Source organism: Dermacentor albipictus, chromosome 3 (genome assembly GCF_038994185.2).
Source record: "Dermacentor albipictus isolate Rhodes 1998 colony chromosome 3, USDA_Dalb.pri_finalv2, whole genome shotgun sequence".
Lineage (NCBI taxonomy): Eukaryota > Metazoa > Arthropoda > Arachnida > Ixodida > Ixodidae > Dermacentor > Dermacentor albipictus.
The window spans coordinates 148,606,615-148,627,573 of NC_091823.1; the positions used below are offsets into that span (position 1 = coordinate 148,606,615).

The following is a 20,959-nucleotide window of genomic DNA, read 5'->3' on the forward strand; positions in this document are numbered from 1 at the left end:
GTTTACGCGTACCACAGCATATGGGCGCATGGAATTTGCCTTCGCACGTGCTTACGTACGGACATGGAGGGCGTCGCGAAAAAAGTTGCGACGCGAATGAATTCAGGCACCTCGATGCAACAGAATGGAAGGAAAAAAAAAATACTCCGAGTGAGCGTACGGGGTTGTTTGACGAGAACGTTTCACTGGTGTATTTGTATTGTAACGTTGAGAGGGGGAACCGCGGTGAAAACGTCGACAAAGCAGAAAAAGAATGTGCCGGCGTCGTTTTCGAGTGTTTTTGTGCAGCGTTTCATCGCGAAGATGTTTCATTTGTCCGGAAACATCACTATTTCAGCAGATTGCCAAACGGTTTCATCTCCAGCGGTGGCCTGTTGAATGAGCCACTTGACTTTGGTGACCCCCACAAGAATAAAACAAAATAAATAAATAAATAAATAAATAAATAAATAAATAAATAAATAAATAAATAAATAGGAATGAATGCATGAATGAATGAATGAATGATTAAATGAATTAATCGGTTATAGGACGCCACAGAAATTGTTCTTAGTGTGAGTGGTTTTCGATCACTAATATTATTCTACCTTCTTTGCTTGATCATTAGTGCTTTCCTCTTCGTGAACCAGAGCGCTATTATTTGGCTCTTTACTGCTCATCCGAGTTTAGCAGCTACATAAGGAAGTTGGTGGCCGGGAGGTATAATTTCCTGGCAACAAACATATCGACCATTTGCAAGGCTATACCTGTCCGCTCGCAGCGTAATTACTTCATGTCACAGCTTACAAATCTCAATACTTGTATGCGGGAGGCACTGTGTTCGAATCTCGATGCCGCTGGAAACTCAGTTGTTAATATAATGGGAAGAAATGTCCCCCGGCGTGATTCTTAGCCCCTTGGAGGGGTGGGGGTAGGGCTAGTACATTGAAAGGGGGGCCCTGTAGAGATCACGTGCGTGGTCTCTGTGCGTCCTTTGCCCAAGCACAGACGGCCTTGGTGCAGGGCATCGGGCGTGGCTTATGGGAGGCTGGCTAAAGTTGCCACAGGGTACCTACCCGCAAATTAGGTACTTGATACAAGTGAGCTCCCGGCCAAGCGCTGGGCCATTACGGGACCCCAATGCTTGAAAAGGGGTGTACGTCCCCCAAAGCGAAGTCGTCCCCTCCTGATTGGTGAATCGAAATGCCACATGGAAAATCGCCGCCACGGGGCCGGCCCAGAACCCCCCCTTCGCTGCTGATTTAAACGAGCAAGCAAGAAAACATATACAAAAAAAGAAGAAACATGATGGCTTGAAGCGTTGATGCACGGGTGTGCGATGGTTTGAGAAAGAGAGGGGTTTACCGTGTGTCTTTTGTTGCAAGTTAGCGCTCTTGTTTCGTCGTGCTGTCTGTCCTGCGCATGATTCTATTTTAACCTTGGCAAAGGTACGTCAACTGACCTGCCACTTGTACACTCACGAAGAAAAGCATCGATGTACTGGATTTCTTTAGCAAATGAGGGCTGATTGCAGCATCAACGCTTGATACAGTTGTACCGTTACCACTACGTTTTGGTTAGTTTTAGCGCAGCTATGTTTGATGAAAATTATCGTTCTATCGATAGTGTTACAGGCATAATTTATAAATGACAGAGTGTTACAACAACGCCGCTATCGCGGCTCTGAGTGGACGGAATGCTCGTGAGGATGGCTGGATCAAGTATGCAATTTAAAGCTAAGTACTGCGTAAGGTGTTCAAATATTTTCAACTACTGTCGCCAATAACCACTGCTGCCTTGGTTTATGTGCAATTCCACAGGAATGGAGCATGAGCGGTTGTCCTCGGTTGCAGGCGGTAACTGGACGGGTGCCAAGAGAAGGGAAACGCATTTGAGGACGTAAGGCGGTGCTGTGAGATTACGAAATTTTCAGGCATGCGTTTTTGAATCGGCTGCTGCGGGACATGCCTGTTTGGAGATCGATGGGAGAGATATTAGTCTTGCAGTGAACTGAAGACGGTGAATAAAAGGAAGCACCGACAGTCCTTTGCGTGTTTAACACTACATCCCAGTGGTATATAACGGCAGTAATCTCGAAAGAACCTTTTCGACAGAAACAATTGTCATGACGGGTTATCGCCTTGACGATATTTTAATTGTGTTTGACATTTCCTTTCATCTATTTCAGTGCCAGAAAATTTATTACGCTGAATTAACTCGCAAGCAATAGGTAAAGAGAACAACAGGTTTGTCATTCTTTATTCTGCTTAATATAAAAATACTTTCCTTTCCACAATACCTTTCCAGTGAAAACGTGCAAGAAAAAATGAAATAAAGAACAAATAAATGACCATACGGTTAGCGTGCAGCATACGATCGGTGGCTCAACAACTAAGAATATCGGCTTCGGTCCTTGTTTGAGGCTTACGGCCGCAAATGTGAAAAACAAGCTTTGGCAGCCTTCTGAAAAACGATATGTTGATACCAGTGCGTCCATTCACTTGTGCAGTCAACGGCACCATCGGTTCTTGGGAAAAGCGACCGCCATAATAAATAAGTAATGTAAAAACCGTGGTGACAGCGCGAACGCCTGCAATACTGTGCGCGTTCTGTATAAGTGTGCTGCAGGCGGTAATGTCGTATTCATGTGGGACACAGCCTGCAAGCAAGCGCTTGCACGTAGCCTGCCCAATTCGCGCGCGCCCAGCTCACTCGGCTACGCGCAATGCACGCCCGTGCGATTTTCGCATCACCTCGTGCTTTGAATCGCATCGCGGTGAATTCGTGTTTGGCACGTCGACACGGGATCTGGAAACGCGTAAGCGTGTGCTTGAGCATATAGTAGTTCAACGAGAAGCCCGACCTGCCAACCCTACGTGCGTGTCCAAGCACCCGGGAGGTATAGAAATGATTTCGCGTTTCCGTACAGTTAAAGCCAACTTGTTGTCGTATCATTGTCTCGAGGTTCTCATGGTCCTAAGGTGAAAAGAAAAAAACTTCCTTTAAAACTTAACTCCTTAGTGTTTGTACCAATACCACGCGAGACTGGAGCAGGTTAAAAACCGAAGGGAATATAATTTTAAGCTATGTACATCTAATGTCGCTAAAAACTATAATCTAACTTGTACTGCGCAATAATATGCTCACGAAATAGGTTGTAGCATGTACTCACATGCGTAACGCCTCTGTTGCATTTGCAAAGTTTTGTTTGTAATATAACTTTATTTATTTCTACATCCGGCAGCCAGACATTTGGTTATAGCAGGAGTAGGAAAAGAACAGGGAATTTGACAGATACATTGCAACTATTAAATAGCCGTAAGAAATTCATCTAAAGAGCATTCGAGTACATTACCGGGCAAAGCATCCCGGCACTGAATCGTACGAGCAAAAAAAAAAAGAAAGAAAAAACTGTACAAAAGCAAGTCTGGACGAGAATTCTGCGGAACAATGTTTAGAACATGATATTGACAAGTATTTGAGGGTGATGAAATTGAAATATAATCCTGAGAAGAACAACATGTTGAATTTATATAATTCTAACTTCAAGCTATCATAGTGGCGAAATTTCTAGAGTGTAATTATGTTCAGGTTAGAAAGGTATGTCATATCTGTCATAACGATGACAGATAAACTCAACAGCTTTTTTCTCTACTGATTCTAACAATTTGATCCCTTTTTTATCATGGGGATTCCATGTCTCCGACTGTAATGGCTACAAAGGCTTCGTGATAAATAAATAAATAAATAAATAAATAAATAAATAAATAAATAAATAGAACAAACAAACAAACAAACAAACAAGGTGAGATCTGTTAATCTTCTCCAAGGAAACCCTTACTGCATTCGTTGCCCCCTTAAGATGGCACAGAACTTGAATTGGCCAGTATGGGATATATTCAAAATAATTCGCAGCTGTACTTCGCCTTACTTAAAAAAATAGTTTTCATTTGATTTCGAGTGGTCGAAATCGTCCAGAGAAGCGGCTCCGGGCTACAGTGTTATTGCTGGCAAGAAACGAGCTTGTGCTGCATCGGCGAGCGATAGTGAGAGCGTGGTTTCTTGTTCGCCGGCCGATGCGCGCTGGCGATGGACTCACCTCTGGACGACGGTGATGTAACGCTTCATGTTGTCGGACGAACCGCGCGCGTATCTGCGCCGAAGAGGAGAGAGAGAGAGAGAGAGAGGCAGTGCCGTCTCGCGTTAGGCCTAGTTCGCGCTTCAGAGCGAGATCTCGTGCACCGTGCGTAACAAGCGACCGACCCTGCAAAACCTGGGCCTCGATTCGCAAAAAGATTTTCTTTGCAAGAAATATTCCGCGCTGGCGGGTAGCCAAATATCGCTAATGAAATGTTCGTTAACGCAATCAATCGGTGCCTGTTCTTGCGAGGCGCCGTTGCTTGTATAGAAAGCGTTGGTGAATGCTGTTCCAACGCGCCATTAAGAAAGCTTTTTGTTTGTCAGAAGTGTTTGGTGTTGGCTGGCCACCTTAGCTATTAAAGCTATTAATTTTTTTTAAGACTGATAGTAATGAGTAATAACGTTGTCATTATTGGCAAAGTCCTGTTCTTACGAACCGAGCTTCCAAACTTCCCAGCGAATAGGGGCGCAAGACCAGTTTTCATCCTTACTAGCAATCAAGTTTGAAATGAAGGCGCGCCGGCCAGCGCAGCGCAGTTTCTTGCTTAGCGAGATATTTTTTTTACGAATACTGCTGCTTCTGCAGTGATAGACAGATATGCGCATGGTTTTCCAGACGTATTGTCCGACTTGGGCGGCACCTGGCGTCGTACCGTTGTGCCGTTCATTTAACGCTATGCCGAAGTCCGAGCCATCATCACGTCCAACAGACGTGCCATACCTTACCGGCTCTCTAAGCGATAGCCACAACAATTAATTTTGGCAGGCTCTAAAACACGTGTCAGTCGTTGGATGGCGTAAATGAACGTACCCGTCTGAGCACAGTCAAATTCCGCCATATTGTCTATAGTGATCACTTCATAAGCCCTGACTGGTTCGCAGGCCCGCTGGACGGCTTGGCTGATTGACTCAAAACACTTGCTTGGCCGAATCAGGCAACATGGCGGAATTCGAAAGTTCTCGGAGCGGCAAACCGACAATACTCCCGAATGTGGCCGCAGCTTCTCACTCGGAGAAGCGTTTGCTTATGCTGCGAGTGTTACGGCCAGGGTATCGAGATGGAACTGAACGCTAAACAAAGTAAAAAACCGGAAACCGTTGTTCTTGCTGGAACCACAACTGAAGCGGAACTTTATAGTTTCTTTTAACTCCGGAGCGAAACCGAAAGAAAAAATAAATAAACGGTTTTTCGTTCCGGTTGGCGATCTCTCCTAGCGCTTTTCATCCATGCGTTGTCTGTACTTGTGGCTCAATTTCTTTTGCCTCATTTCTAAACACACACCATGTTCCTGTGAGTTTAAAGGTAGTAGTACCGTTAGTACAGTTTTCACCGTAGTGCGTTAAGGCGCTGCGTTAAGGCGACAATGTTTGCACCGCATCCTAGGTGCGGGCTTGCCAGACTTTGATGCGAGCAAAGTACACGAGAAAATGGAGCGCATATACTTGTTGGTTGTGTCCAGTATTTAAACGACAGGCGTTGATCTCTTCCTTAGCGACAACTAACAATCAGCCATTCAGGGCAAAAGTGCTACTGGGCCATTGAACGCACATATCAATGAAGTGAGGCATAAGATCTCTCTTAGAATATGCAGTTAACATAGGCCTAGATACAAGGCTGTGAACGGGCCATCCGAACACGAACGTCTACATAATCGCATCCTACTGCCTGCTCTCTCTCATCATTACTCCTCAGTCTCATATTCTTCTCATTTTCTCTTTCCCCCTTAGCAGAGTAGCAAGCTAGAAGACTATCTGCGTTTCCTCGATGCATTATCCTATCTCTCTCTCTCCAATTAAGCGTCGCTTCACAGATTCCAGCATCAGTCGTGGATCTGCACAATTGTTTTATAACTACGTGCAGTCTGAACACCAAACAGTGTAATCTTTCAGTGCAGCTTAGCAGAGGCTTCGACTTTTTGTACAATATAAGTTTGTGCTGTTCGGCTGCAATTATATTTTGGTTATGCAAATGAATTTGAAACGGTTCGAGCCGGTATGAATCGTTATTTTGTCGCCCCGGAGTTGAACCGGAACAGAACCATTATGGTGAACAGAAACGAAATTGGGAACGAAAAACATACACGCAGACACTCCTATGGGAGTTGTCTAACTATGCGTAAGCGTTGTGGCTCATATCCATGCCGCCCGGTGTCATTATCAATGGTATGGAACTTTGCCCGACCAGTATAAAGCTCATCAACCCTTAGCAGTGGTTAATAACCTTATCGTACTAGATGCAATGCTTATCAACCCTTATCGGTTGTTATCAAAATTGTCAGACTCGATCTTGTAAGCCCTTATCGGTCCTTATCAAACTTATCGGACACGATTCGACCCTTATCAACTCTTATCGGTCCTTATCAACCTTATGTAAATTGATACGACCCTTATCAACCGTTATCAGTGCCTAATAACATTATCAAAATTGATCCAATCATTATAAGTCCTTATCGTTCTTTAGCCCCTTATCCATCCGCGTCGAGCCATTAGCAACCGCGATAAGACCCATATAACCCCTCATCATTCCCTACCACCCTTATCAAGTCATTGACTGCTTAATGTCTGTGTTGCGAGACGTGAAACGCATGAGCCCTCATAGGTCGGTGGCATTACGGTCGGTGAAGGAACGTGTAAGGCGCATTCCGCGACCACCGAAACGCAACGTGTTCGGCATAACATTTCCGCAACATCGTAATTTGCTCGATGACTGCAATGCACCAAGTCGGATCTGGATGTGGTTCTATTCGTCTTACGTGACGGACAGGTTTCCTCGTTTGATAGGCACAGAAATGCTTAGGCATTTAAGATTTCCGTCTATATAGGCGCCGTCTGAAATAGGGCGTTCTCCATAAACCCGGCTAAAAGGGGATCAAGTCGCCTTGTCGGGCTCGAATGGGCCCGTCGAGTTCATGTAAACACCGTGGGTTTGCGTCGAGCGAGCGTCGAGGGTCGAGTCGTCTCGGTCGTCGAATGTCGAGTCCAGACGGACAGCCGCGAAATATGAGCAGCTGCAGACGGCTGCGGCAACGAGAAGTCTGTTCGAACGCGTTGACGCCTCGGCTCGCCGCTGCGTGGCGCCGTTGTCCACGCCCGTGAGAAGCGAGTTCACGTAAATGCGATCAGCGTCCCACTCGGCGAGCCGGATTGCTGACTCGGCCCTCACGCGTCATGTTTGTGTCAACGCCACCAATGTCGAAGTGTAGCGAAGACCCAGCGCTCCCGAACCCCGTGACACGGTGTTCAACACGTCCTTCGATTAACCTAAACAATGTTGAAAAGCAAGACAGCCGAGTTTGAATCCGGATGTAACGACTTCATTGGAAGGGTTCTCGTGTCTTCACAAGCACACTGAGGTCTAAGCTACGCAAGGAAATCGAAGGCCGAAGAATGACGCGGGAAGAAAAAAAAAAGAAAAAAAAAGAAGGACGGACATGTGGCAGATCACAAGTCAAGATCCAACTGATGTTATTCAGTACAAGGATAGATGCATCATGCCTGGGGTGCACGCCTCACCGTTGATTTCGCGTTCGCGCTTTGTTATTGCCTCTGTAGAGGGTACGTTTACCGCGTTCACGGGACCATTGACTCTACTTAAAAGTTAATTATTGTTCCGAAAATACCAGATTCGGGGGATGTTCGCGTCCGTCCTGTCGCACGCGATCTTTGCACGCGCCTTTTATAGCGCCGTTGATTATCCACGTGTGACTCAACAACTTGCCGAGACCTAGATTCTGCAGAGTCTAGACGTTACGTACGAATTCCCGGAGGTCATATTTTTATTTGAAAGAAAATGCTTTACGGGGTCGTCATTTCTTTTTTTTTCTTTCCCAGAGCCATACCCTCCGTCTGCATTCCCGCGTGACATGTAATGCGGCTCAGAGAGCGCGTAGGGCGCCCCTTCGGAATGCGTTTACCGACGCCGTGGGGACGTACTTCTTCCTCCTGCGTGCCGGCCGTTCCGTCTCGTCCTCGTCCTCGTCCTCGTCGCGCCTTGCGCGCTCGCGGCTCGCCTTGCTGACGGGGCACGAAGGGGCGTGGCGGTCAGCCTCCTCGTTGTCCTCGCGGCTACGACGTCCCCCTCCACGCCGCCGCCGACGACTGGCCGAATCGGCGTCGTCGTCGTCCTGGTCCTCGTCCCCGCTTCGTTCCCGGCTGCCGTCGCGGCCGGGTGAGGGCGGCCGCCTGCCGTCCCGGTCGTCCCGTCCTCGCCGCGGTTCGGGCCGCAGGTCGCGGTAGCTCCGCCGGAACCTCTCCGGTGGCGGCCTTCGGGATCAAGCTGCAATTCGCTGTGGTCTCTACTCTCTCGGCTAGCGAGTGGTGCCACCTAATGTCTACTACCGACGCGATACCCTGCCGTTGCTTTTTCCTTTTTGCGCTCTTTCCTTCAGAAGCATAAGCTGTCTGAACCCTTTGAGAAATGCTGGCAATTGTCAGAGCGCCCTAAAACGCTGTGGACAAGTTTCGGTTCTGGCGCCAAGGAGGGTGGAAGCGTTATGACGTCACGGTGCACTGGCTCGCTCTGTTTCCAACTGACCCGTTGCCGTGTAGGCATTTCAATAATTCCCGGTTCTTAATTTTACAGTTACGCTTGCACACCTGACGGACTCGCCCTACGTGGCCATGTTGCCGGCGTCGAGGTGCCGTACAACTCTCATGGAAGTTGCGCAGAAGTTACGTGTAATCTATATATGCATTCTGCAAGAATGTACGGAAAATATATGGAATTATTCGAATGGTGTACGGAATATTTCAGTATAGGGTTCCTGTGATGGCGAAGCTTCCAGAAGCGACCGCATCCTGAATGAAGCTCCGCAGTGCACTACTTTATTTGTTCACGAGCAACATCATTGCACCTAGCCATACTGCTACACTAAGTCAGCAAATTTTCCTCCGTGTAATGACGTCGAAATAACGTCAACGGCGTTATTTTCGTGTGGCATGGCGAGGCGACTATAGCATCTCTTGTCGAGTGTTTCCCAATCTTCATTTTGCTAAGTATGACCCTTTTACAGGCAAAAAAGAGAGTAAAAAGAAGAACAAGAACGTCTTGTCGAGCTTGAAAAATGCCTAAAAATGCAAGTAAATACAACTACGAAACTACGTGTCGGTAAGGCTTAGTTCTTTCGCCCCCCCCCCTCACAACGTCGACTTGAACTCTTCGCGCTTTTGCGGCATATTCTCATTGAATCAATTACGTTATTGCCTTCTCTATGACACTTTCTTTTGTCCGGCTTGTTGCACGTTAGGTTTAACAAAGGCAAGTCCGCTCCGGCTGATCTACGCAGTGAATGAACGGTGGTCGGGAAGGTCAACGGCGGACATCGATGACCGAATGCACAGAGTATAGTCGGTGCGCGCAAGCATCTACGAACCGTGACAGGGACTAAATTAATGGCGAAGGCGGTCAGCCTATGGCGAACAGTTCTAAAAAAGGAAAGTACGGCCCCCGATGCCGAATTCGCCAACCTTTTTCTTCCCCACTGCTCTTTGCCATCGACCGATCGTCTTGTGTGGCATATGTTTTTACGAAGGCTCAAGCCTAAGAGCAATGCCAGCTCTGGGGATGAATGCACAAAGCGTTTGTTTCGTAAGTGATCTTTGCCATCGGCCAACCGCCTTCGCTAACGATATACCCAATGTCGGGAATGGTCAAAATGATGTCCATAAGAACAAATATAGCGTAACAGAACATTCAGCCAATGCTGGTGTTGGGCATATCCCTAGCGAAGGCGGCAGGGCCAGTGGAAAAGAGCACCTCGGAACAAAAAGAAAGAAAAGGTTTCTGAATTCGACTCCTGATATTTTCGCGTTCCGCGTGCTCCGAAGTCATTGAATTTAGGCCTGCTCAAATGTAATGAAGGCGTACGCCATTTCTGGCTGCAACTGCTCGCACCGGTGCGGAGAAAGCGCACTTAACAAGCGCCTGCCACGTTCTGTTTTCGTGGCCGGAGGCTTGCCACTCCTTACGCTCTTAAGTATCTTAGAGTGTCGTGTTGAAGTATAGCACTATTAGCGACAATTGATACGGGTTGTGTAGGTTGCTGTAGTTCTCTGCAAAAGATGACCGAGAGTCTATTTGAAATTTTCAGGCACTCGAGGGGACAATGAAAAGGTATATTGAAATATTGAAAACGATATCGTAAGAGAAGGACAGAGGAAAGACACGACAAATGTTCTAACTTAAGAAACGTTTTCTTTCTGAAAACACACATATGCACAATGTGTCGTGTCGTATGTCGTTTCAAAGATGCTACTATTTAAAAAAGATAAGAAATAAAACATGCACTCTTACTAAGTTGACAGCTCAAGGTGCCAAAGTTTATGAAGTTGATAACTGAAGTTGGGAAAATTGATAGTCCTGATTTTTTACTTCCCTGCATCTATCCGAAAAGAAAAAGTTATCTTTTGTGTAACGTCGATTACTGCGCGCATGACATCTAGAACTTTGAGAGCCATCTGTGTGTATACAAATTTGCTGCCTGTTTCGAATAAAACAGTTTGTGGAAGTGAGCGCTTGTGCCGTGTCCTTCCACACTTCTTATTCCTCGCAATACATTGCACCAGGTAAGCTGAACTTTACCATATATATATATATAAAGTACAAGTGGTGACTAAATACTTCGGCATTAGAAAATATTCAAAATATATTGAACAATTACAAAAGAAGTAGAAGACATGTTACCCTAAGAAAGAAAATGAGAAAGCGGTCTCCTCCTTACCTTACATGTGTCAGTGTCTCGGATAGTCGCAGCAATGCTCAATGGCAAGGCGTGACAGCCGGTAGAGGAGGAGTCATTGGAAAAATAGCCGGATTACGTGAAGCCAACTCACCTGGCTTCTTTTCGTTAGTTTTGTCGAACTTAACAGCGTTGTCACGCCCGTCGTGCTTATCAGGCACACACGTCTCTATGGGTCTGCATACGGAGGGCAGTTGCAGTAGAAAGAGGCCGAACGCCTTTCCTTCAGTGAACTCTGCGACAGACTTTGAATCTCTAGGAGAGCCTGCGTTTGAGGAGATGTCCTGTGTCGGCCCCTCAACAATTACGGTTGCTCCCGACCGTTGCAAACTGCGTGCGCATTGCCAAACTAGCTCGGCTTGAGGTGCGATAGCGCGAGGAATCTTCGCAGCACTTTGTGACGACATGCTCCTAAAAACTCTGCACGAGCATACAAAGTGAACCTAAAGGAGGACTATAATTTAGGCTGGTTTACAGCTATGAGAGGGCAAATTGGAAACAGGGCAGTCGTGCTGCAAGGTAAGGCTCGGAGTGCCAGAAATGGAGTGAGAACAACGCCACGGTTGTATGCCATAATAAAATCTAAGCGCACCAGCTGTTCATGACGCCTTGTATATTGAAAACGAGCGGTCGTGCTTAGATAATTGTTCATCTGTAAAAGAACCTTACCGTGCATTCTAAAGCAAAGAAAGAGCCCTTCACACGGCAGATTTCATTAATTTTAACGGCGCAAAAGCAAGCCTCTAGAAGGTGAAAACACAAACTCGCTACGTTACCATGAGGTCAATGTACGGGGGGCTGTCATGGGGCAGAATCCAAACGAAACATTTGCGCTCCTATTTTGCCTTATTAAAATACCTTGTTCCGCTGAAGAAAATCCGCAGTTGCGTTATGAAAGATCTATGTATGCCATTGTAAACAAGGCAGTCGTTCATAGGAACGCGGACACTTAAGATGACATCAATATTCAATAGTGCTTGAACAAGGGATGCATCTGAAGTCAGACACGCTTTCTGCGTTCGCTGCTGCAACCAAAACTTGCACTCGATTGTTTCGTCGTTAAAAACAGAGCAGACAAATAACATGTATGCATGTGGTCCGACGTCATTACCATGTTACGACAGGTTGATAAATGTGGAGGTTCTTACACGATGCGCTGCTATCGCACATCTTTTCTATGTGCATCGTGTTATTCAAACACCTGGACCCAGATAATGCTCCACGTACGTACTTTATCCGACCACTGTCGTGCACAATAAACCACTGTAGGTTCACGTAGTGTTTTCCATTTTCAGTATCGCTCTATTTCGGACTCGCGCTGGCTGCGAGGCCTGACCTTGGCTGCGGGGGTCCGAAGGCCGACGGCCCGAACTGTCCCGGCAGCGGAGGAGCCCCGAACGGCGCCCCCGGCGGCGGACCGTACATCACGCCCGGAGGGCCGAACACGGGCCGCGGTGAGCGCGCCATGACCGACACGGTGCTCGCGTGGCCGGGCGACTGCTGCACACCTTGCGTGAACGTCTGGCTGTAGCCCTGCCTGCGGTGCGCGGGGTCCCGAGAGGAAGAGAGGCTCGCGCAGGGAAGTGGCTCGTGACGCGCTCTTGAAATACGTGGAGCTATAGGCAGCTTAGCGACGCGCTATGCTTCGCGGCCAATGTTCGGAAAAAAGAAAGGGCGACTACTAAGCCGCTACAACTCAGACATCCCGGCGAATTGCCCAGACTGCCCAGAATTTTACTGCTCACTCTCGCACATGCTATGGCAATGTACCGCGTTACCAAAGGGCCCCCTCTCTAGTGAGCCCGAATGGAAAGAAGCCCTCAAAAGCCCGGACCTCAAACTCCAACTCAAGGCCGTCCAGAGGGCCCAAGAACTGGCGAAGCGTCACCACGTTCCCGTCCCGATTTGGGCGTCGCCTACGGTTTCTGCCCGAGTAGCTCCCCGCGTGGAATTTCCAACGGCTTAAAACTCGTCAGGACCTCAATGAAGTTCTTGACTGACTGACTGACTGACGACAGAACTGTTCGCAAGAACAAATGCCAGCCATCGTGAAGCTGAAGATATTATTAGCGAAGGGGGCCGGCCAATCGCGTAAAGCACTTACGAACAAAAAAAAAAAGCTTTGTGAATTCGGCCCTGCCTGCGTAGAAGTGAAGTTGGATCCGTATTCGCAAATATGGATCATTCGCAAGTGACGTCAAGGATGCAGCTTCTCACCGTGCTAGTACCCGAATATGGCGGCCACGATGACGTCAGTGCACCGTATCGTTACGCGTACATCGGTTTGCTTTTTTGGCAGTGACTGGTTTTCATCGCATTATCACTGTTATAGATTGGTCGGTCTTTGCGCGACGCACCCGTCTTTCTTGTCATACTGTCACGTTTCTCACTGATGCAGATTCTCGACGTGCTAGTACTAAAAAATGGCGACCAAGATGAGGTCAATGCAAATTGTCTGTAGTTCTTACGCTAGTTAAATTTGTACGAATCTCCGGGCGCGTATTCGGAAAGCTTTTGTTATAGGCGAGTGGTGTCCGGGACTTTCTACTGCCACGTCAAGCGTGCCGCTTTTTTTTTTATCTTGCTGACATTTGTGGCTGGTACCAGAACAAGCCGGCCAATGAGGAGACGCTTTGACGTCAGAAGCTTTGGCACGACGGATTTGAATTGTGCGAGGAGGGTTCTCAATAAATTGACTCCCTCTTCGTGCCCACCATTTCGTGCTTAATGGATGCAGCTGTTCGCGTTTGGTGCGTCGATGTGGCCCAAATGAAGTTTTTAATCGCTCCGCCGGTTCCTCGTCTTTGTTAGTGCCTGCCTGACTATTTGTAAGGTTTTCAAACTGCCAATACCAGGCAACAATGCGCAAGACGCCGGTTTCTGCAGTTAAGAAAGCCAATGGCGACATGGCGACGCCTCGTTCCACTTCGAAATTGCTCGCCGCGCGTTGGTTTTCCTCTATGCCACGAACATATTTCTGAAAACGGAATCAGCAGCTTGGCCTTCGTGGAGAACGAAGAATTAATGTGCGTAGCAGTTAGAGGTAAGATAAGCGTGACAGTGCGAGGAGTCGCTTTGTTATCGGTAACAACATGCACGGGGAATCAATCTTCAGGATAACAAAATGCGGACAACAATATGCAGTCGGAATCTATTCACTGATATGTGCCATTGCTACGAGAAAAAGGACGCAACAGCTTTTATGACTTTTTATCTGTACCGTGTAATTCGGCGACAAACTTCTCAAGGCCCGCATTCACAAAGCGTTTTGTTTCTTAAGGGTCCTTTGCGAGTGATAGGACGCTTTCGCTGATAATATGCGCAGCACAGTTTGTCTGAAACTGGCTTTTACAAACTGTTCGACCGTCAAACATAATTACAGCCAGCCCTGATGCTGTGCATGATTACAAAAGGAAACTATTGAACGGCAGAGCATATATATATATATATATATATATATATATATATATATATATATATATATATATATATATATATATATATATATATATATATATATATATATATATATATATATATATATGCTTTGGGAATTTGGCCACAAATAACTTGGGATTTCAGTGTGTAAGTTTGCTAATCAAGTTTCGTGGCAGTGGCGGACATCAAAATTTCGCACAATAATTGTCGATCAAATTGTTGATTAACAACACTGCCCTGGTCAACGCTTTATGGTTTTCTTCAGGGTGCGTGTTTTAAAGAGGGAGATCAAAGTGAGCCGCTACACAACGCATAACATTTGTTGGGGACTTGCTACCCTTTCGAAAAGTAAGTTCTTAAATCTGCTTTGAAATGCATTTCTGTTCCAACTGATATGTTTCCGCAGTGTCCATGAATACAGTACACAGAAAGCTTTTCACTTGAACGACAATGCATTTCCCCCGTAGGTATTGAGTTTTTACGATTTCTAAATATTGACATTGGCAGTATAACTTCAAGCGAAACTTAATGCTTAAGATGCTGACCAATTGTAATATGTGGTTACGACATGCTCACTATAATATTTATTTGGGAAAGTTTATTAGTTGAACTTTCTGTTAGAAAACTGCATTGGAAGGTGGCGCACAATATCATATTTGTCGCTGGCTGGTCAGTGTAATTTTGGAACCCAGTCCCATATTCTGGAGAACGCAAGAGAGTCTCTACGAAAACACGCTATAAAATATATGAAGCGCTCAACGAGGTTTGATAGGAATGGTCGCGTCTAGCGTAAACGTCCTAGACCGTCGCTTGCGTTAGGCAGGGCTAGCGCTTCTTCAAGCGTAAATACGATCGGCTAAAATATTTCTTTGCTTGGTCACAGTGACATATTTCTCAGACGCTTCAACAAAAGAAGAAACGCTTTCCTCCGAAATTCTTACCCGGGAGAGACGCTGACATTTGTGAGGGAGTTTACTTGCACGTGAAAGCTGGAAAAATGTGAAGAATGCGTATCTTTATTATTGGCGTTGTTAGTGACGTAACTGCTGACAGAACGATACGCGTTATGCGATGACACTTATAAATGCATTGTCACTGGCGTGTATTTATTGCAATGCAACCGCCGTGATTCGCCCTAGCGCCATGCATCCCAAATTTGTATGCTCGAAATAACGTTTCTTTGAAGTTTTTTTGTCGCGTAGCAGTTTGCGAAAGCACAGATTATAAAACAAGTTGTTTGTAGGCGTATGCGCTTCGTGGTATGATTGCCAACGGAAACGCATAGCAGAATTTGTCACTGCAGAAGTTCTTGTGTGTGTGGCATGGTATGTCGAGAAAAGGAAAACACAGGCTTACGGAAGCCAATTTTTTAGTGGACAAAAACCGTGGCATGCGCACTTCTAGAACCCCGACGCAATGTTGTGATAATGTTGAGCTGCTGTACTCTGTATAGATAAGCCACTGACAAAACTAGTAACTATCAGTATAAGTCAGAACCAGCTGTTAGTATGACACATCTTAATGTGTTTTTCAATACGCCTGAATGACTGCTTGTATTTCTCTCTGTCTCTACAAATAATAAGCTGTAATACATATCACTGAGGTATGGTCAAGTGCTTACGGCGAAGGGAGTAAAGGAACCAGCAAACGCATGAATGTTGCGCAAAAAAGGGTTTAAATCGTTACTTGTACGCAACAGGTAGCGTTACACAGGAGACGGGAGATGAGCCTATGACCAAGTCACTGCACCTAGAAAACCGTAGGCTCATTTGCGTATAAAGTTTAACGGCGCCGATAGCACCTATCAGCTTGGTTTACGGCTCAACCATGTAGTGAAAAAACGGTGAATACGATGTGCCGCTCCATCGTATGCCAACTTTCTTGCTATGTACAGCGGATGCAGGACATTCATGGTCCTTGAATTCCGTTGGCGTTTGAGTATAAAGCCCACTTTTGAGATGAAAAGGTTGTTGAAGGGCCTTTAAAGCAGAAAAGAAGAAACGTCTTGTGATTCGTCACTCAAACAATCGTTTCAATAGTCCCTTGAGAGTGTTGTACACTCGAAGCGTCGCTTTAGAGAACTCTGAATCGCTCTGGCGGTGCGATTTACATTTCGCTGATTCAAACGCTACGTTCGAAACACATCCGCATAGTAAATTCAGAGCGTTCCGCTTCGGATCAGAGTGGTCGGCAGCGCTTTCACCTTCTTGCTGGAAGCTCGGCCCGGAACCCACGCAATTGTGTGAAAAAGATGGTCATCCTCTCTCGAGTGTTCGTTGTGTGTGAGTGCAGGCGTATGAGGGAGTGTGTTTGCGGGCTCTCTGAAGCTGTTACCGATAAGGTTTACCAACTAGCCCAGTTACTAGGAGGCGCTTCGGAATTCCCGCCACGTCCCTCCTCCGATTGCTCCGGGAGCGGTTGCGTACGCTTGGCTCGGGCGCGCGCTTTCTGGCTCCATTCTCGAGAGTGCTCCGCACAGCTGCAAACCGAACCGGCGCGTGGTAGGAACCATTGGAGCGCACTATAATACGTTCCGTTATCGACAGCGCGGCACATCGACGAAGCGTGTAGTTCCAACAGGGCCACGGTCGTCTGACATGAGGCGCTCGCCGATGTGCACCTTCGACCCGGCAAAAGTTCTAGTTACTGGTGAAAAGAAAGAAAAAGGAATGCACAGAGAGAGAAAGAGAGAGAGAGAGAAAGAGAGAGAGAGAGAGAGATAGAGAGAGAGCGCCATCCTCTTGGACAGGGACTGCTCAGGAGACGGGCGAGTGCAGACATATAATACGGTTCACCTAACCGGGCTGCGTGCAACTGCGTTTCCGGGACGCGTGGAACAAAGAGCAAACCGAGGAGTCACGCCACACGGCGTTCCGCTGTGACATCACGACACACGGTTATTCTATGCGTCTATGACGCGTATCGCAGGCTCGCGGACGTCGTGGCGTGTTTCTGCCGGCTCAGTGGAGGACTGCATGCTCTCCCGGTGTCGGGTATCACCTCTGTAGCTTCAGCGCCGAGGTGTGGGTGTAAGCGATGAGTGTCGATGTTTTACGGACAGGACATTAAAATGTTCTCAGCACTAGCATGCGACATCAGGCAGCGCGAGCGATACTGCGCTGTGCTGGCAATCTGTGATTGGCCATGCCGGCGACGATGATCCTCATTGGCCGTCCGAACAAAGGCTAATTTGATGTGCTAGGGTAATAGGCACTGACGTGTACACTTTTACAAGGCGTGCACGTATTTACTCACGTGGACGTTCTAGATGCGCTAACACCGTGGTAATGTGAGTGCATCCAACACGACGATAGGAACGCGATAGAGCTTATAGCGTTTAGCGTGACAAGATGCACGCAGCCAATACGAATTCATTTGTAGCGACATTGTGTGAATGCTACGAGTGGTCCTCGCCCTGATTTGGCAGCACTGTGACTCGCTACGTTTTTTGTTAGTGTTGAAGAATTGCGTCTTGCAAACAAGTGATTCCGGCAGAACCTCTCTGACGACGAATGTCAACGCCATTGCTATTATCATTGAAGCAACGCAGCGACACATCACATGGCCCTGTTCCTCACTTCTCTGTAGCCGACTTCAATTTTCTGTTACGGACACCTTCACTTCTGTATATCTGGATCCTCACTAAATGCACACTCTGGTCACATTCTGTTCACTTCTCATCTTTCTCTATACTCGGCTGCTTTTGATGCCGACTTTTCTTTCTCGCTTCTTTGTAGCCGACTTCTTCAATTTTCTGTAGCCGTCTTCTCTACTTCCTTCCTCGTGTTCTGCTTGTCTATCTGGGCACCTATCGAATACAGCAATATTCATTGTGGAGGAGTGACCAAGAATGTTCACGCAGCTGGTGCCCCATGCCCAGTCGCAGGTACCCTATGGCCGAAGTTGTACGTTCTGAACTTGTCTATTCGGCCACATAACAAATGTCACATATTGAGTTGTCCAAGTTGTAGTGAAAGAGGTCAGATACGGACATACCAAGAAGTGCGTGAAGTTCCCAAATTATGCTTGTCGCATTGACACTACTGGCAGAGCCATCGCGCTGGAAACGATGCGAGCTGCCGCACTCTTTATGGTTTACTTTGAATCCGTGTGTGCCACCAAAGCAAGGCGCATCACGTTAAACAGAGCGCGCTCACCTGTTCGGGTTACTCATGGCTGCTTCTTAGTCGCCGTACCGAGGGAGAGATGGGAACAATCACGCGGAGACGTGAGTGACTGACCGCCCGCGGTGGTATACCGTCACGGAGCCGCCGTTATGCGACACGACACACCCGGCGGCCGGACTGCCGGCGGGTCAGCGCTGGCCCCGACCTTCCGGCGCCCGGTCCTGCAGAGCGGTCGGCTGCATCCGGCGTCTTGCGCCGGGACGAGCCTTAGCCACGGCTTCGGGTAGACGGGGCCAGTCGTCCCTCGGCTCGCGCCCCCCCGCAAACAGCGTGCTCTCCGTCTTCCTCCTTCTCTTTGTTCACTCATGAACACGGCACGTACCCACGACTCCTGATTAGTCGGTGAAACTACTGACGGTCACTTTCTGCAGTGACCGTCGCTAGGCTTTAGTTGGCGCCCTTCGTCGATATGCAGCAGAGACATTCTTCAAAACAGGCCCGTGCTTTGTACCAGCATAGGGCGGTGCTGACATGTGTCGCTAAGGGTTGTTGTATATTTAGACTAACAGAGGATGCGAACGAGCTATGACACGAGTTTACCGATGTTTTTCAGGCACAGTGCACACATTCGTGTGTTCGATTTGTTTTTGCCAGTGCATTCCAGTAGTGGCAGGGCGAAGCATGGAGCTGTCGCTTTCAATGCTTTGAAGGCATCAGGCATCAGGTGAAACTGAGACTTTTTATTCGCTCTTCTAGGTAAACAGCCAGAAAATAAGCGGGAGCACAGTTTGCCGCCCTCCTGATAGCTTTCGGCCTGTAGCCCTCGACCGCTCCTGAGATATCCAGAACGCTCAATATGTCTACATATAGCGCGTGCTCAAAAGTTACAAGGTCTCGAGTAAGTAATCCCATAATGAAACGAACACACCTCTCTCGCAGTGTGTGCTCGGCTGCTCGATCAGAGGTATGGCGCAGCTAGTAACGATAAAGATGACGATGGTGGTTTATTGGCATCACCTTTGAATCTGGACGGTGACAATTAGTCACCTAGTCTGCGTGAGTTACTCAAGTGTTCTATACATGCTTTCCATTCTCGCATATCTTTGTCTAAATCTCTTTAATGTTTTTTTTTTCTTTTCCACAAAATATCTCTATCTGCTACCTGTGCCTGTAATGCATCCCGTCGTCTCAATCTCTTCCCTGCTTCTTTGTTCCCACCAACACTCTAAACGTCTGGAGCTTATCTCTACTGCTGACCGGTTGATGCCTCCGTCTACGTTAAATCCACTCGCTTCTGGAACGTGTACATCACATACGGGCCCCACTGGGTGAAACCATTCGCAATCCATTGGGACAATGCTGACTTGTCTCCGGATTTCAGCTGCAGCAGTTCTTAAAGAGCCAAGTAGTTGCGTGACCTCTGGTGGCGGCGCAGGGCATCGGATTGGGAGATGGTAACTAAGCGGAACACGGGGAAGACGAAACGGAGCAGGTAACGGCGAGTTTTGCTGAAAAAAAAAAATGCCAGCAATGTTGTTCCGTTGAAGGGTGAGATTCATGGTGCTCAAACGGAGGGAATCATGTAAATTGAATTACGTCTGGTGTTCCTGTTGCCAAAGACTACGATGTGATTGTGAGGCGGGTCATGGCGGTGGTCTACGGAATAATTTTGACGACCTGTGATTCTTTAACGTGCATCCAATTGGCGGTACACGAGTGTTCTTGCATTCCACCTCCATGGTAAAAACGAGTTTGACTGGAATAGCTTGTATTAGGATCAGTACTCCTCGCCTGGGTAAAGGATAAGGAAGACGGAAGGTGGCGGTGGCAGTGATGCGACCGTGTCAGACACACGGCATGCTTGCGATGCGCACTCTACATATGCAAAACGTATATGTGCGCACAAAACGTCCAGTCACAAACGCACCTCTCACAGACCCACGTTTACGGGACACCCGCCTTTACGTGACACCGCCCCCCCCCCCCCCCCCCCGTCTACGGCGTCCGCATAATCAGATGGTATTTGTGGCACACCAAGCCCCACAATTAAAATAAAATAAGAAAAAAGATAGTCCATGACAAACAATTGCCTGGCCGCTTGCAAACCAGCGCGAAGCATCTCGGCGACACATTCGTACGCAAGAGCCTCTAGACGTCCACAGCTATGCGTTCAAACTGTGTGAATGCACGCGAAGGCATGCAGTCTGGCATGCGGTCCCTGAAACCGACCCCCTCCCTCCAGGGAAGGTTTCCGGAATATATCCGTGCACAGCGTTGTCTTGTTTGCGCGAAGCAACTCCTGCAGAAGGTTCTGGGGCTGTGCCAGAGCTGAACACGTCTTTTTTTTTCTTTTTTCGGAGGAACATCGCGCGCAACTATAGTACGAGTGAAGGACAAAAAAAAAAAAAGAGGGTAAAATGCATGAGCTGGATATGACTTTGCTGTGCGGAGGTTATCCGTGGGCGTTGGACAAAATTTGGGCTACTTAACGACGCAAGCGTAGAAAAAAAGGAGGTTTGAAAGAATAAAGCCAGAAAC

The 20,959-nt window shown here is 47.5% G+C and overlaps 1 protein-coding gene across 2 annotated transcripts in view; it reads right to left on the reverse strand.

The window, feature by feature from the left end:
* The window catches only part of LOC135896694 (arginine kinase-like), an 85,135-nt gene extending 66,371 nt beyond the window's left edge, over positions 1-18,764 (reverse strand). Inside the window, exons 1-5 of one of the 2 annotated variants that reach the window (XM_065425188.2) lie at positions 18,452-18,761; positions 15,236-15,283; positions 12,193-12,393; positions 8,053-8,382; positions 4,079-4,132 (exon numbers count right to left, since the gene is read on the reverse strand). In XM_065425188.2, the coding sequence (XP_065281260.2) occupies positions 4,079-4,132; positions 8,053-8,382; positions 12,193-12,393; positions 15,236-15,283; positions 18,452-18,468 (650 nt within the window). In that variant the 5' untranslated portion in view covers positions 18,469-18,761. Of the gene's footprint in view, positions 1-4,078; positions 4,133-8,052; positions 8,383-12,192; positions 12,394-15,235; positions 15,284-18,451 lie in introns of both variants that reach the window. The other variant, XM_065425187.2, reaches the window with a different exon arrangement.
* Between the last annotated feature and the right edge of the window lie 2,195 nt (positions 18,765-20,959).